The 14,581-nt window shown below is 41.0% G+C and overlaps 1 protein-coding gene across 1 annotated transcript in view; it reads left to right on the forward strand.

The window, feature by feature from the left end:
• The window catches only part of Atf6 (activating transcription factor 6), a 167,473-nt gene extending 153,163 nt beyond the window's left edge, over nucleotides 1–14,310 (forward strand). The window contains exon 17 of the mRNA XM_036202679.1: nucleotides 13,058–14,310. Within this exon, the coding sequence (XP_036058572.1) occupies nucleotides 13,058–13,266 (209 nt within the window). The 3' untranslated portion in view covers nucleotides 13,267–14,310. The remainder of the gene's footprint in view (nucleotides 1–13,057) is intronic.
• Nucleotides 14,311–14,581: the final 271 nt, after the last annotated feature.

Below are 14,581 nucleotides of genomic sequence, written 5' to 3' on the forward strand. Positions count from 1 at the left end.
GATGCTTTATACTGAGGATGTCTGAGCTTCATGCAGCCAGCTCTGACATGGGGAAACTCCAAATGCTGCTTCCTCTGGGTTACCCGCAGGCCAGACAAGCCAGAAAGCAGGCCAGGAAACTCAGGCAGTAACAGGCCTGTCTGGCTCAGGACAGGAAGTATGTCTACAGCATGGCCCTGACCCCTTGCCACTTAGGAATTAGGAACATACACCCATAAGCAAGGCATTGGCTGTCCAACTCTGTATGAATTTTGGCAAATAAAGTTAAATGCAATGTTTGACATTGTCTCAGCCTGGTTAATTTCTTTGTCAGAAATCTCTTTAAGAAAGAATAAGAGATTTTATATCCTTATGAGCAAGAGACAGCTTTTCAAACTTGTTTCTGGACATGTGCTGTTATGTCCACAGCTTGAATAAAGATTGTAATTCTCATTCCTATTGGACTACTTCACAATGACTCAGGACACAGTTTGAACCTGCAGCTGAGGCAATGTAGAACAAGTCTGAGAAAGTAAGAACCCAAGTTAGGTGCTGAAGTTGGGATTTGATCCGTGATTTATGTTAAAACTTCTATTTGAACGTAAAATGTCCGCACTCTCAGACCCCCTTGTCTTGCTCTCTTTCCATAAGATCCAGGAGGAATTAATCTTTTGAGCACTTTTATATATACACACATGGGTTCGAGGCAGCTCTGTGAATTTGTTTGGACAGAAGTGTCTTTAATTTATTGTAGCCATTACTCTTGTCAGTGTACCAGAATATGTTTGAACCTAGTAAGTCTTACTTTTTCCAAAATGCCACTCCATTCTTTTTCTGCTTACTCTAGAAAAAAGTTTTATTATTAGATGTGTAATTATCCCATAAAATAGCAATAAATAGAATTGTAAAAATAAGTTTAGTAATTTGTTAGATGTAAGCATGCTATTATAGTCTTCTGCAGTTTTTCATATCCCATCCTGTGAAATGTTATTAGTCTCTCCCAAATATTTTCCCTAAGAACCTGATTATAAATTACATGAAGATAGTAACTGTTATGTAAACCTTTGGAGCAAATACATGATGCATACATGAATGTACATTGATAGTTGATACACTGACTAGGCATCTTAGCTGAAAACAGTTTTCTCTGATTCTACCATGATATGCTGAGTCCTCAGTCATCTGCTTTTATGAGCATGTTACCTGTGTCTCCCACCTATGTATTTTCAAAATTTTTTTAGATTTATTTTTTTAAAGTATTTTGCCTGTGTGTAAGTATGTGTACCACATGTGTGCCTGGTACCCAAGGTAGTCAGAAGAGGGTGTTAGATCTCCTGCAACTGGAGTTACAGACTGTTGCTAACTGCTGTATGGGTTCTGGGATTCAAACCTGGGGCCTCTGTAAGAGTGGCTAGTGAACTTGACCACTAAGCCATCTCTCCAGCCATGCCACCTGAGTATTTAATGTAAGGTGCCACAAGTTCCCTGATCTCACACCTGTAGCTGCCACTAACAGGTTAGAGTGACTGTTAGGAGGTGCATGGGAGGAGCCTCATTTATTTTAACCCTAATGTTAAACTCTTGGGAAGCAGCTGTCTGGCTTCTAGAAAGAGCAGGTTTTTGTTGAGTTAATGAGCTCTTTTAGGAGGTATTCCATCAGTAAGTACAAGGAAGCTTTATGGACTTCAGAAATTCAAGCAACATCCCTAATTAAAAAGAAAATCCTAATGGTGGGCACCCCAAAGCCCTGCTAGGAGTCTCTGGGGGTTTGCCCTGGAAGCTTTTCTCAGGACGGGTTTGGAAGACATTCCACAAGGACCAGCGGGTGGAGCAGACCAAGTTTCTGTTTTCAGCCGTTGTTTGTCATTTTTGCAGCTGACTGGAACTCTGGAATGTTACATTTACTCAATTATGCCTGTTTTTTTTTTTTTTTTTAAATTTCATATATAACTTACAATATGGGCAGCTCTTATCCTAAAAACCCAACAAACAAACAAACAAAATTCTCTGATTTGCATAAAATGTTAATGACTTTTATAAAACAAATAAGAGCGAGAGATTTCTCTACCCTAGACTTTATCCCTGGACATTAGCATCTCCTCTACTTTCTTTTCCTCAGCAGACCAGGCATGGCATCTACCCATCAGAGCATTTTATAACTTGCTTTTAATTTTCTAAAATGCTGCTTAGCTTCTTGCCAACAGAGATATACACCAAGATTTAGTCTCACGAGCATTACTATTTATCTGAAAGAAATAGGGCAGTCAGCAACAACTAACAATGTTAAAGAAAATGTTATTTCCACCACCCGTTGAGCTCAGTAAGGAAGACTTTATTCAGTGCTGGCAGTGTCAGTAGATCTGGGACTTTCATGAGGAGGTCTTGCAGTTTGGGGAAGGGGTTAGGAGCACACAGCCTAGGGGAAGAGTGTTCAGGAGGCATCAGTAACTGGAAAATTACTAAGAAGAAGCATGAGAGCTCAGAGGGACTCTTGTAGACAGACTCAGCAGAATTCTTACTGAAGGCTAACCAGGGTTGGTTGGGTATTGTGAATGATCAAATATCATGTCATGCATTAGGAAGATTCTTGCTCAAATTGAATTCTACAAAAGCAGAAAAGAAGAGGCTCAAAGGAACCTGGTTAACAGAAAGGAGAGAGGCTGACCAGCCTGCTAAGAAGAGTAGTTCTTTGGGGCTCAAAGACCAAAACTGTCTCCATATTGAGAGAGATGTCTATGTTCCACTTTATATTAACGCAGAAATGTATTCTCTTAAGGAAGCAACATTGTTATAAATCACAAGTGAGGGTTTTTATAATATTACAGAGTATGTATCAAGACTCATAGAAATAGGATAATATTTCTAATTTATTTATTTTTATGGAGATCAAAACCATTCCATAATCCTAGATCATTTATTTGAGAGAAGGTTAGTAGCCAGGGTGCTCCTATTTTTTGATATGGGGTATCAGAGTAGTGCCTTAATTTACTTAGTAGCGACCTCTTCTAGCTTCAGTCAGTGGCCTCCAGGACCTGAGTGCCTTGAAGACTGTTTCCTCAGAGCTTTGTGAGGTTGGTTTCCAGAAGTTTTCCAGAAAACAGGAAGATTCTTTCGTTCTTTTCAGAATGAGTGTTTTCTGGTTATTTCATCTGCAGGAGTGAATGCTGGAAATGCTGAAGTGAGCTCCTGCCATTAGTCAGACTAAGACATTCATCAGCTGTTTTTTCTTTCTTTTCTTTCTTTCTTTTCTTTTTTTTTTTTTTTTGCCTGAAAGTGCTATCTACATTAACTGATGACTTTTAAGATACAAAGCAAAGCAAAATGAAAACACCTGCAGATTATACTAAATAAATATAGTGTTTTAAAAATATTAAAAGAAAAGTCATAAGTGACTTAGTACTTAACTATATTTTACCTAAGAATGGGGGGACTGGATTAGCCATTTCAGATCTTGGCATGTGATTTGGATTTGCTGACTATTGCTGCTTTGTTTGTTTGTTTGTTTGTTAAGATAAGGACTCAATATTTAGTCCAGACTTGCCTGAAACTCTTGACTCTCCTGTCTCAACCTCTGAGATGCTAGAGTTACAGGCACATATCCAGCTTGCCTTGCCTTTTGTCAGTAAGACTTGCTTGCAAGAAGGGAAACATGTTGTAAAACAGTAAGGGACACAGTGAAGTGTTCATCTAAATTGTTCTATTATCAATAAAGACTCAGGAGTCAGATATTGAGGTAAAAACCTGACAGATCAAAGAAGCTGTGGAGGACTGATGAGCTATCCTTCTCTCCACACTTCCCAGATCAGAGAATCTGAGACAAGTCCAAGTCCCTCCCTCCTGCTTCCTCTGAGTCTTCTGTCTGTATTCCTGGCTTCTCAGTGGCTAATTTCATTCAGCTAGCCACTCAGCCCCCTGACTGAAAGTTAACTTTATTAACACAGTGTTACAGTGCAATCAGATATCGCACAACAACATAGGGACCCAGACATCTTCCTGAAGACCTGTTTGCTTGGTTCTACTTGTGTAAACTTGTCCAATTGTTGTAAGGAGCTGAGAAATTAAACACATGTGAGTACTCGAAGACTCTGAATTTTTAAAGCATGTTCAAATTTAATTCAGATTGGGGATTTCTGGCATATCAATGTGGGGGGTGGATTCAGAATAGCAAATAATGTTACAGACATTGACTTGTGAAACTGGCCTCTACCCTGTTCTTAACCATACTTCTGCTCCAAAGAGGAAGAAATTGTCCAGTTAAAAACTGAATCTGGGAGTGAGTTGGGAAATAGCTTGCCCTTCAATATGAAGACCTAGGTCACATCCTTAGAACACACATTTTAAAAAGTTGAGCATGATGGCACATGCACATCTGGGTAAGTGGATACAGGAAGGATGCCTGAGGCTCCCTGGACAGCTAGCCTAGCCTGCTTGGCAAGCCCAGCCAGTGAGAGATCCTGTCTCAAAAATAAAGGTAGGCAGTTCCTGAAGAACAACAGCTTAGTTTATCCTCTGGCTTCCATATGCATGAGCACATACATCTGCTCACATATATATACATACGTACACAAACATGCACATATATACTTATACAAAAACTGAATCTCTAAGATACATACTTAAGGTGGCTTTCATTTCTGCCTAGCACTGTTCTCTGAGTAGTCACTTCAATGTACACCCTCTTTCAGTCAGCTTCCTTTGAGGTTATTTCTACACATTCATGCATTCCAATAAATGCTGATAAGTGAATCTCTTCTGTGTACAGTAAGGATTTAGCAGTGACAAAAATGCCTGTCCCCAGGGAGCTGACTTAGTGATTCCTCCTATGAATGCGTCTCTGTGAAATTAAGCCCACTGAGATGTTTCTGAGGAGCAACTTTTCACAGTTTCCTAGTTCTCTCAGAACTTTGTACCTTCATGCTGATCAATCACTATGTAATCTTACCTCTGCTGTTACCCTATCTGCAGCTAACGTTTGCCAGGATAGTTTTGGCCTTTGCAGTCTCCTAGACTTTCTAAATTCTTCTGATCTCAGAGTTCCTTTCGCTGTGCTCTTCATTTTCTTCTCATACAGACCATGTCTTGTAGGTCTATCTGTGTTTGGGGTCATTTCCCTTTGTGCAATCACAACAAAGCTAATTGCCTTGCCACTACTGAAATGGATTCCGAATCCGAATATACTGCTGCCTTCTGTGATGAAAGAGCCCATCAGTGGCAGCTCTCCTCTGAAGGAGGTGGCTGGTCATGAACTTTCTAGTACAGATATTTACTGTGTCATTTCACGATAATGGCAGATCCTCAAGCACCAAGGAAAAAAGGAGCCCAATACATGGTATGGTTCTGCTTTATGATTAAAAAATATGCCAGGGTTTTGGATAAGCTGGGAATAATTGGTGTTACTAGGCCTCATTATCTTTTAAGACTCTACCATGATCTGGAATTCTTTATCTCGTAGTAGCTGAGCCTGCCCAACACAGTAGACAGAAATGTTACACAGACCATCTTAACATTCTGGAAAGAATATGTAATTCCCATTCATTTTTTTTATTTTAATGCAAACTCAGGAGGCCAATGCAAGCAGATCTCTATGAGTTCAAGGTTAGCCTCAGCTACATAGTGAATTCCAGGCTAGCCAAGGTTACATAGTAAGACCTTGTCTCAAAACTAGACAGACAAACAGACAGAAACAAACAAGGGAAGTACTATAGTTTGATTCTTCTACCCATCGTTATGACCAGAGGTTTAACTTGTAATCTGCCTTTGGGTAGTTAGTCTGTGGGTCTGGGTTTTACAGTGAAGGGCTTTTGACCATTAGTATAACTGTTAGTATATGAGAAGGAAAGGAATTGGCACATTATTTACCCATTAGACTCAAGTTTAAAAAAACAACAGTTTTTTAAGGGGCTTGGGGATTGGCATCATCAGAAGAACCGCCTGAATGAGACATGCTGGAGCTCTCCTCTTTTGGTTCTGGGTACCTACCATGCAGTTTAATCAGGATATCCTCTGATGGTGATTCTAATACTGAAAATGATCTGGTTTTTTAATGATAAATAATTCTTGATTTTTCTAATTTCAGGATAAAAATATTCCTAACCTGATAGAATAGTTTTAAGAATGGCTTCTGTAGCCTCACTGTCCAGGTCAAGATCTACTTTGTCATTTTCCAGCTGCGTAGCCAGGCACTTGATGTCTCTGTTTCAGTTATTTTGTCTCATAAATGGGAACAATAACAGCAATAATCATAATTATATCTGATTTAAGAGTTTGTTATGAGGATTAGATGATCAGTGTTTTATACATAGAAGTATTTATTAAGCAGATCATCAAGAGTTAAGCTCCTGGAAATTTAATGTATATGAAGCCCATGTGAAAATGCTATATATTAAAATGTAATAATGAAGCTTAGACTAAGATAGTAACAATCAGGGTTTGTTTGTTTGATTTGCTTGTACTTAGTAATACCATTCAATTATCATGACCACTAAAGGTCATGAGGGTCCAGTGGGTTTTTTATAGTCAGTATTTTAGGCCCACATATGTGTTTCATGATGTCATTTCTAATTTAACAGAACTCTTTCCTATCCAAATCTCCATTGTCTAGTGTCCATAAAACCTATACTATTTAACAATTTCTAGTTTTGTTACAATTAAATGTGTGATATCCCTCTCAACTTTTTCTCTGCCTCTGATCACTTTCAATCCTAAAATCTTCCTATCAGAGAAACTTTGTAATTTCTTCTGGCAAAGGGCATTTGTGACAGTTGCTGGGAACTCTTTGTCCCTCCATGTGTTCTCACATCTCCAGATCCGTGATGTCGGAAGTGCCGTCTGTATCCCTGTCTGCACTGTGACAGCTATTGATCGCTGTTCTTCCCAGTTGGTGAGGGAGAGCTTCCGGTCTCACTAGCCTTCTCCCCTTTCCTTTTTCCCCATTCCAGCCATTCCTTAAAGAAGCCTAACTTCCTTTCTTTACTACCATAAAGTCAGCATTGGAATTCCCATGGAAGGTTTCTTAGAAGTTGATACTCAAAGTAGGACTTAGATTATTAGAGTTGGATTATGTAGAGAGTCTGAGTGGGTCAAAATAGCAGAAAAGGGTTTCCCCCTAAGCAGAAGTAAGAACACTAACAATGTGTGGTGTGTTGAAGTGCCCCAAACCAGACGTGGAAGTGAGAAGCCCGCAGAGAGAAGACATTACAGCGTGTCTTTACATTCACTGTGCTTCGGTGTTTTCCAGTTTGTTTGCTGTTGTGTCCCCAGATTCAGGTACAGATGTTAGTAGCATAGCCTGCACCCCCAAACTTGCACAGAATGAACTGCTTCATTAGGATTGGTGTCTAATTTTAGATGAAAATCTGCCTTTGGTGATGGAGAGGTGGTTCAGCCATTTGGGGCACTGGCTGCCCTTTCATAGGACATAGGTTCAGTTCTTAGCATTCACATTGGCAGCTCCACAGCATCTGAAACTACAGTTCCAGGGGATCAGACACCTTCTTCTGGTCTCTGCAGTCACCAGGTACTGCCACACATGGTGGGTGCACAGACATACAGGTAAACACTCATGCACATAAATAACAAGTCAGTAAATCTATCTTATATTTATTTCTTCACAAAGCACTAGTCAAGCCTTGTCACTTTTAAAAATTAAACTTTATGTAAATTTTTGGATATTTAGTTCTGTTTTTTGTGTTAGTCATCTCTCAACAAATAGCCCCTTGGCAGACTGCTTAATTCAGTTATTGTGTGTTTATAAGCTGTTCAGAATTCCACGTTGCCTGGAATTTTTCCACCCTCTGTTGAGACACCTTTCCTGGCTTCCCCAACCCTTCTGAGCATTCAGAAACACATTCCGGTGCTCATGCGTGCTGCCTTTCATCTCTTTTCCTTTTTATTTGCCTGATGGATTTTAAATGTAAAATATTCAGTTTATGCATTTTACCAGACTTGGATTGCTGTTATGTCTCATTCTGTATGATTCAAAAGTCCCAGCACACAAGGTGAATATTTTTGAAAATGTGGTGGTTTCCATGTATCTATTGGTAGAAGCATAAACCCAGAACACCTTCACTTTAGTGTGACTCCTTTGGGGTTCTGTTTTTCCAGATAGGCATGACTTCTCCCTCCCTCCCTCCCTCCCTCCCTCTCTCCTTCCTCCTTCTTCTCTCTCTCTCTCTCTCTCTTGCTTTCTTAAGTATACATTTGGAGAGGGGAAGGGTTTATGAGTCTTTTTAGATAACTTGGTTCTCAACTCCTCAACCTAATGTTTATCATGTTTCCTCTCCTCTGGAGACCCATGACTTCCACATTAACAATGAGACAATGAGGATATCATCTTTAAAATGTGTGCTCTGTCCCAGCTGCTCACATTCTGGCCTCATTTCTCTCTAAGGGCCCCTCCTCTCCTGCTCTCCAAGGCTGACCCAAGTCTTCAGTCCCTCTCTCAGGGCCTGCTTTGATCATTTTATTCACACCGAGTAGCAAATTGTTGGCATCAGTTGAAGGTGCTGTCCTTTCCAGAGGCGCTCCCCTAGTAACAGAGCACAAAGTCTTCAAAGAGTAGCAAGAGCCTCATCTGCTGTTCCTGCAATGAGTGGTTCAGCTCCTGCAATGAGTGGTTCAGCTCCTGCTGTGGTTCAGCTCCTGCTGTGGTACAGCTCCTGCTGTTCTGGGTGCTCGGTATGTAAACAGATGCCCACAGCCCAGCACCATGGGGACCTAGACAAGATCAAGTTCCCCTGAACCAGCCATGGTGACCCACACCTGTAACATCAGCATTGGAAAGGATGAGGCAGGAGGAGGATTGCCTGACATCTCAGGCCAGCCTGGTCTGCAGGATGACTGTTTTACAGTTACCATGAGCCTCTTTCTCAATGTGTCCTCCCTTAGTGGCAGCAATCCAGACATCAGTCATGGTGAGACTGCCTCATTTGCTGTCTGATTGGGTTCTATGAAACCCAAAGAGCTGTTTTCTAAGATCTCCCAGAGCTGACCAGTGCTGCTATCGTCTCTAATCTTTAGAGATGTTGGGAACTTTGTGACTTCTAATGGCATATCATAAACAAAGTATGCAGGGCTGGCAGCGTAGCTCAGTGGTAGAGGCCCTACATTCAGCCCTAGCATCACAAGAATGTATCTAACATGTCTTGCAGAAGGGTCTCCTCCATTCCACTGCCTTTGCTTACTGTCTCGATCTGGCATGGTCTTCTAGCATTGCTCTAGCTTACCATGGCCAGCACTCGTCACCATCAGGAGGAGGGAGTGAAGAACAGAAGAGAGTTTAAAGGCTCTGGTCTAGAGCCACCCTGAGCCTTCTGGTTGGGTTTAAGGTAACAGTGCTGTTTCAGCCATAGCTCCTAGGTTTGGAATCCAATTGCAGCATTAGTTTTCCTTCAGAGCCTGTATTTCTAGGTCTTTCATCCCCTCTTGATATTTAAGACATTAAAGAACCCTAGTTATCAGTTTAAACTACAGCAGGTATGTGAATCTAACGTCTTCTGCAGGTGGTTGAAACTATATTAGAGAGCCTAGTCCTGATCTTAAACTGTCATCTGGATTCTGAGTTAATCCAAAAAAAAAAAAAAAAAAAAAAAACAGTAAAAATTAGTAATATGTATTTCATGTCTCTGACATGTGTTTTCCATTATTTGGTCTTCTGTGCTACTGTGTGTGTGTGTGTGTGTGTGTGTGTGTGTGCGCGCGCGCGCGTGCGCGCATTTATATACAGAGACACACACACACAGTGACTGTACTTCCAAAAGGAAATGGCTGGTGTGGTGCCTTGAAATCCAAACTTGGTCACATGTTCTGAATGAAACGATTCTAAATACATTAGCAGAATGTCTTTCTTCCAACTTCTACTTTCTGGAAAATAGTTCAGTGTGAAACACTAGCCAACTTCTAGACATTTAAATTTAGCTGTATAAAGATAAGTAATTTGAAAGCCATTGCATGGAGTCATGACTTGGAAAATTGATGTTAAGCTGCTGTAGCAATGTAGCAATGGCCATAAAGAAGAGGTTAGTTAGTGTATGGCAGCAGCCAGCTGTTCTTCATCTCTGGTATGGCTGAAAAGAAAATTAGCTTCAATTATAATCAAAGAGATTTAGAAGAATTGTAAAGGAAATTTATCACCAATGAGAATGTTTCAGGCAAAGACTAACCTATCAAGGCACAGGGATTAACTTCCCTTGGATTTAAAATAGAAGGAATGTATTGTATACTATAAAATGAATAGGTTATTAGATTTATCTAGTGGTTTCTTTTTTAATTTTTTAATTTTTCTTTTTTAATTTTTAAGACTCTAATAGACTTTTCCAAAACACACAATTTTTTAATACAATATCAGAGAACACGTAGGCTCTCTGAAGTGTGTATATTAGAAAATACACACCCTTTGAACACACCCCACACTAGATAGGTGTCTCGAGCTGTCCCTACCTTCCTATGTGACAAGCTTTATGGCTCACTTTCCCCAAACATAACAATGGAGTCTGAAGATCAAATGTCAAGCTTTAGGTTTTCTTCCAAAATGCTCAACATATCTAGTGTAAAAGTTTAAGAAAGGATAATGGGACAGGAAGAATCTTATTTCTAATCTGAGCTCTTTTTCACTAAAAAGTGTTTATATTTAAAAATTACTGTTTGGCTTTGTATGATCATAATAGAAAGGTACTATGAGACTAGGCTATCCTGAAAACACAGCTCCAGATTCACAGATGAAAATGCAAAATCAGATGCCACGTTGACTACTGAACAGTCTTCCAAGTTTTCAGAGCTTCTGGTGTAGTGTCGTGATTATTCAGCTGGGATTGAGAAATATTATGTGTTTATAATTCTCTCATCATTTTATTTACTACAAGTTGGAAAATGACCACCCTGGATTACAAATGAGGGAGTATTTTGGTCCTGTCCCTGAAGTAAAACACTTTGATCCTCTTAGAAATTGTGGAGGGAGTATAGTATGTATCTGGGTATTTCAAATTCATGATAATGGAGGCTCCAGAGATGAGCCAGATTGAGGGGGTGGAGCTTAGTTCTTACAGACAGTAGTGGTATCTGTAAGGAGCACAAAGCCATGTAAAATCCTGCTAAATACATATACAGGGTAACTACCACAAATTTAAAGATTGGTTTTCATCATTCACACACCACACACACACACACACACACACACACGCAAAGCAGGTATCAGATAAGGGATAGATCCTCTGAAATTGGAGTTCATGTGATTGTGAGCCACCTGACTGCTGTGGGATATTTTAACCATATTCTAACACTCCCAAGACTGTCAATAAAGTTTACTTTGAATCAGAGGGCTACTAGATAGCTACTAGCTGACCAAAATTAGCCATAGAGGTTTTGGAGGACTGAGGACATTTAGAGAGACATAGGAAGTAATCCAGTCAATCTGTATTATTTCAATGGTTAGTTGAGGTCATTGCTTTTAAGGTTATTATAGAGAGGGTCTGCTATTTCCATTGTTTGTGTTGGTTGTTCTGGTTGTTTGAATTATTGGTAGTTATTTTCTTCCTCCTGTTAGTATTAGGGACTTGCTGGTTTCCTGTGTCATGTGTAATGAATTCCTTCTCAGCTCTCCTTTGCTCTCCTGGATAAGACTCTTTGTCCTTTCTCTGTGTATTGTATTCCTTTAAGTGTTTCTGCAATGCTGGCTTAGTTGTCACTGCTTGCCTTAGTTTGTGGTTATCTTGAAATGTCAAGAAATAACTTGTTGGGTATAGTGTTCTTGTTTGGCAGGTATTTATGATTAGGGCTTGAAGTATATTGTTCTATGCTTTCTTGGCTTTTAGGGTAGCCAACAAGAAATCTGACATTATTCTGATATGTCTCACTTGTGTGTGAATCAACATTTTCTTTTACACCTTTTAATATTATTTCTTAACTTTACACTTTTGACATCTGTAGTAGTTAGTGTTGTCAACTTGACAGAATCTAGAATAACTTGGGAGATTGGCCTTTGGACATGGCTATGGGAGGTTTCTTGATTGATTTAATAGAGGTGGGATGATACACTCACTCTATTGGATGGGGTTGTTTTTTGGATGAGATCCTGAACTGTGAAAATGAAGAACAGGAGCTGAGCAGAAGTATGCATTCATCTCTTTCTGGTTCTTTTCTATGGATGCGATTCAACCAGCCGCCTCAGGCTTCTGCCATCTTGGCTTCCTCTCCATGGTAGACATACCTTGAACTGTGAGCCGGAATAACTCTTCCTTTCTTAAGTTTCCTTTGTCAGGGTATTTCATTACATCAACAGAAAAACTAAGACATCTTAACTATGATATATATGTCATGGAAAGGCTGTCTGGTAATAGCTCTTTGGGGCTCTAAATGCTCATGTATTTGGATGTCCATTTCCTTCTATGGGCTTGGATATTTTCTGCTATAATTTTATCAAGTAAATAGCCTTTGTCCTCAGGCTTTAACTACCTCCTTCTGCCCATGGGTTCCTAGTTTTGGTCTTCTGAAGACATCCCAGCATTCTTGGGAGTTTGGGTCATGCTCACTGTATATGTCACTTGTGTCCCCAGTAAGGTTTAATGACAGTAGTACTAGGGTACCTGTTGGGGAACATGTAGTTTATAGTTTTTCAGACTTGAGGGCATGAGTATGTAAGTAGTGAAATGGGGGAACAGTAAAGTAAGAATGAGAAACAATGGGGTTTAAGGGCTGAGACATAGTAGAGAAACTATCATGAAGTAAGCAGTCCAGAAGCCTTTCCAGGGGAGGTACAAGTTAACCACGAGTGAACAACTAAAGCACAAAATGTAAACAATTCTTCAAAGTAGGAATACAGTGAAATGGGAGGTAGAAGGGTCATGGTATTTCTTCCTCCTCTTCAGCTGTCTTGTGTATCTGTCTCTGGGAGGGAAGGGTACAGCCCTTACTGACCCAATGAAGACCCTTGGAGAACCGGAACTGAGGGAAGGATAGGACACTGGCACCCAGGCCAGCTGTAGCTAGCTCTGCTAGAAATGATAATCCTGACCCTCCCCCCCCTCCCGAAGTGTAGTGACTGCTCACACCCCACTGCCTGTCTAACCCTGTGTCTATTCCACAGATAATGTGATCAATGGGCAGGACTATGAAGTGATGATGCAGATTGACTGTCAGGTGATGGACACCAGGATCCTCCACATCAAAAGCTCCTCTGTTCCTCCTTATCTCCGAGATCATCAGAGGAACCAAACCAACACCTTCTTTGGTTCCCCTCCAACAGCCACGGAGACGACCCATGTTGTCAGCACCATCCCTGAGTCATTACAGTAGTCCCCGGGGCTGCACTGGAGAGCAAGGGGTGGGCCTGGCCAAACTGAAGGGCCGGTGAGCAGTGCTGCCCTCTGCTCCTTGGCAAGTGGAGAACTGCCTCGTGCTGTGTCTCAGGGAAAGAGAACAAGCCGCTGATTTTCACCTCCTACCCGCCTGTGCGGAACCATGCTGGAGAGCCTTCCTTGTAGCGGCGCAGCCCGTGTGGAAATGTTGCCCGGTGTTGGTTACTCTGTCGAGTCTCTTCACTACTTTTCCTATTGGGTGTGTCTTGTTCTTAGTCACCTCCCTTCAGATAAGGCCCACTTCCTCTTTTGTCCACTGCACTTCCTGGCCCAGGAAAGCGATTTTTCTTTAAGGCTTTAGAACACATGCTCATGTGGTCCCCACCAATTGGCTTTCTCTCTCCTTTAATTCAAACCCATTCTGAATCTCATACTTGAGGAAACACATTTCAAAAATCTAAACAGCCAAAAACATCCCACAGAGAGTCAAAATAGTTTGGGGTTGGGGGTAAGGGATCATCCCCAGTTGGTAAAGTTTATTTTTACTTGTGATTTGTGGTTCAGCCCTGAACAAATAACTGTTGTGGGGTCAGAGAGTGAGCCACACACCGGAGAGAAGGGGAGGGAAGGCCAGTCGTGGGTGTAGGAAGAGGCAGGGACTGGATTCACACATGTGTTAAACACTGGGTTCAGATGGCAGCAGTGTTAGTTTAGAGCCCCAGCTGCCAACTCTGCAATCTGCACAGATCCTTAAGGACCTCAGGGCAAATGCTTCCTTCTCATCATGTGTCCTCAGCCCAGGACACACTTCTGTGAAACCAGACTCGGCCAAGGAATGTGGAGGAGACTTCAGGTGTAAGCAAGACTAGAGAGATTTCCCTAGGGACTGGTAGTGCACTCAGCAAGCATGGATTCCCACAGAGGCCACACCACATTACGGCAAAACTTGCACTTTCTCCAGTGGAAAGATGGTAAAGAAAGTAGCTCTCTTACTCCATAGTGGGAGAAAGAAAGAAAAGAAGGAAGGAAGGGAGGGAGGGAGGTGGGAAAGAAAAAAAAAAAAAAAGCTATGGCTGGGCATATGCCTTTAATCTTAGCACCACTTAGGAGGCAGGGCAGGCTCTGAGCTTGAGGTCAGCCTGTTCTTCATATCAAGTTCTGGGACAGCCAAAGCTATATAGAGAAACCATCTCAAAAAATAAATAAATAAATAAATAAAAAGCAAAAGTTATGTTCATCTACATTTTCTTGTATTTTGCCTGCTTCCTTTACCATAGCAAGCAGCTTTGGTACTGTATGGTACACTGATAAAT

This window comes from Onychomys torridus, chromosome 11 (genome assembly GCF_903995425.1).
Source record: "Onychomys torridus chromosome 11, mOncTor1.1, whole genome shotgun sequence".
Classification (NCBI taxonomy): Eukaryota; Metazoa; Chordata; class Mammalia; order Rodentia; family Cricetidae; genus Onychomys; species Onychomys torridus.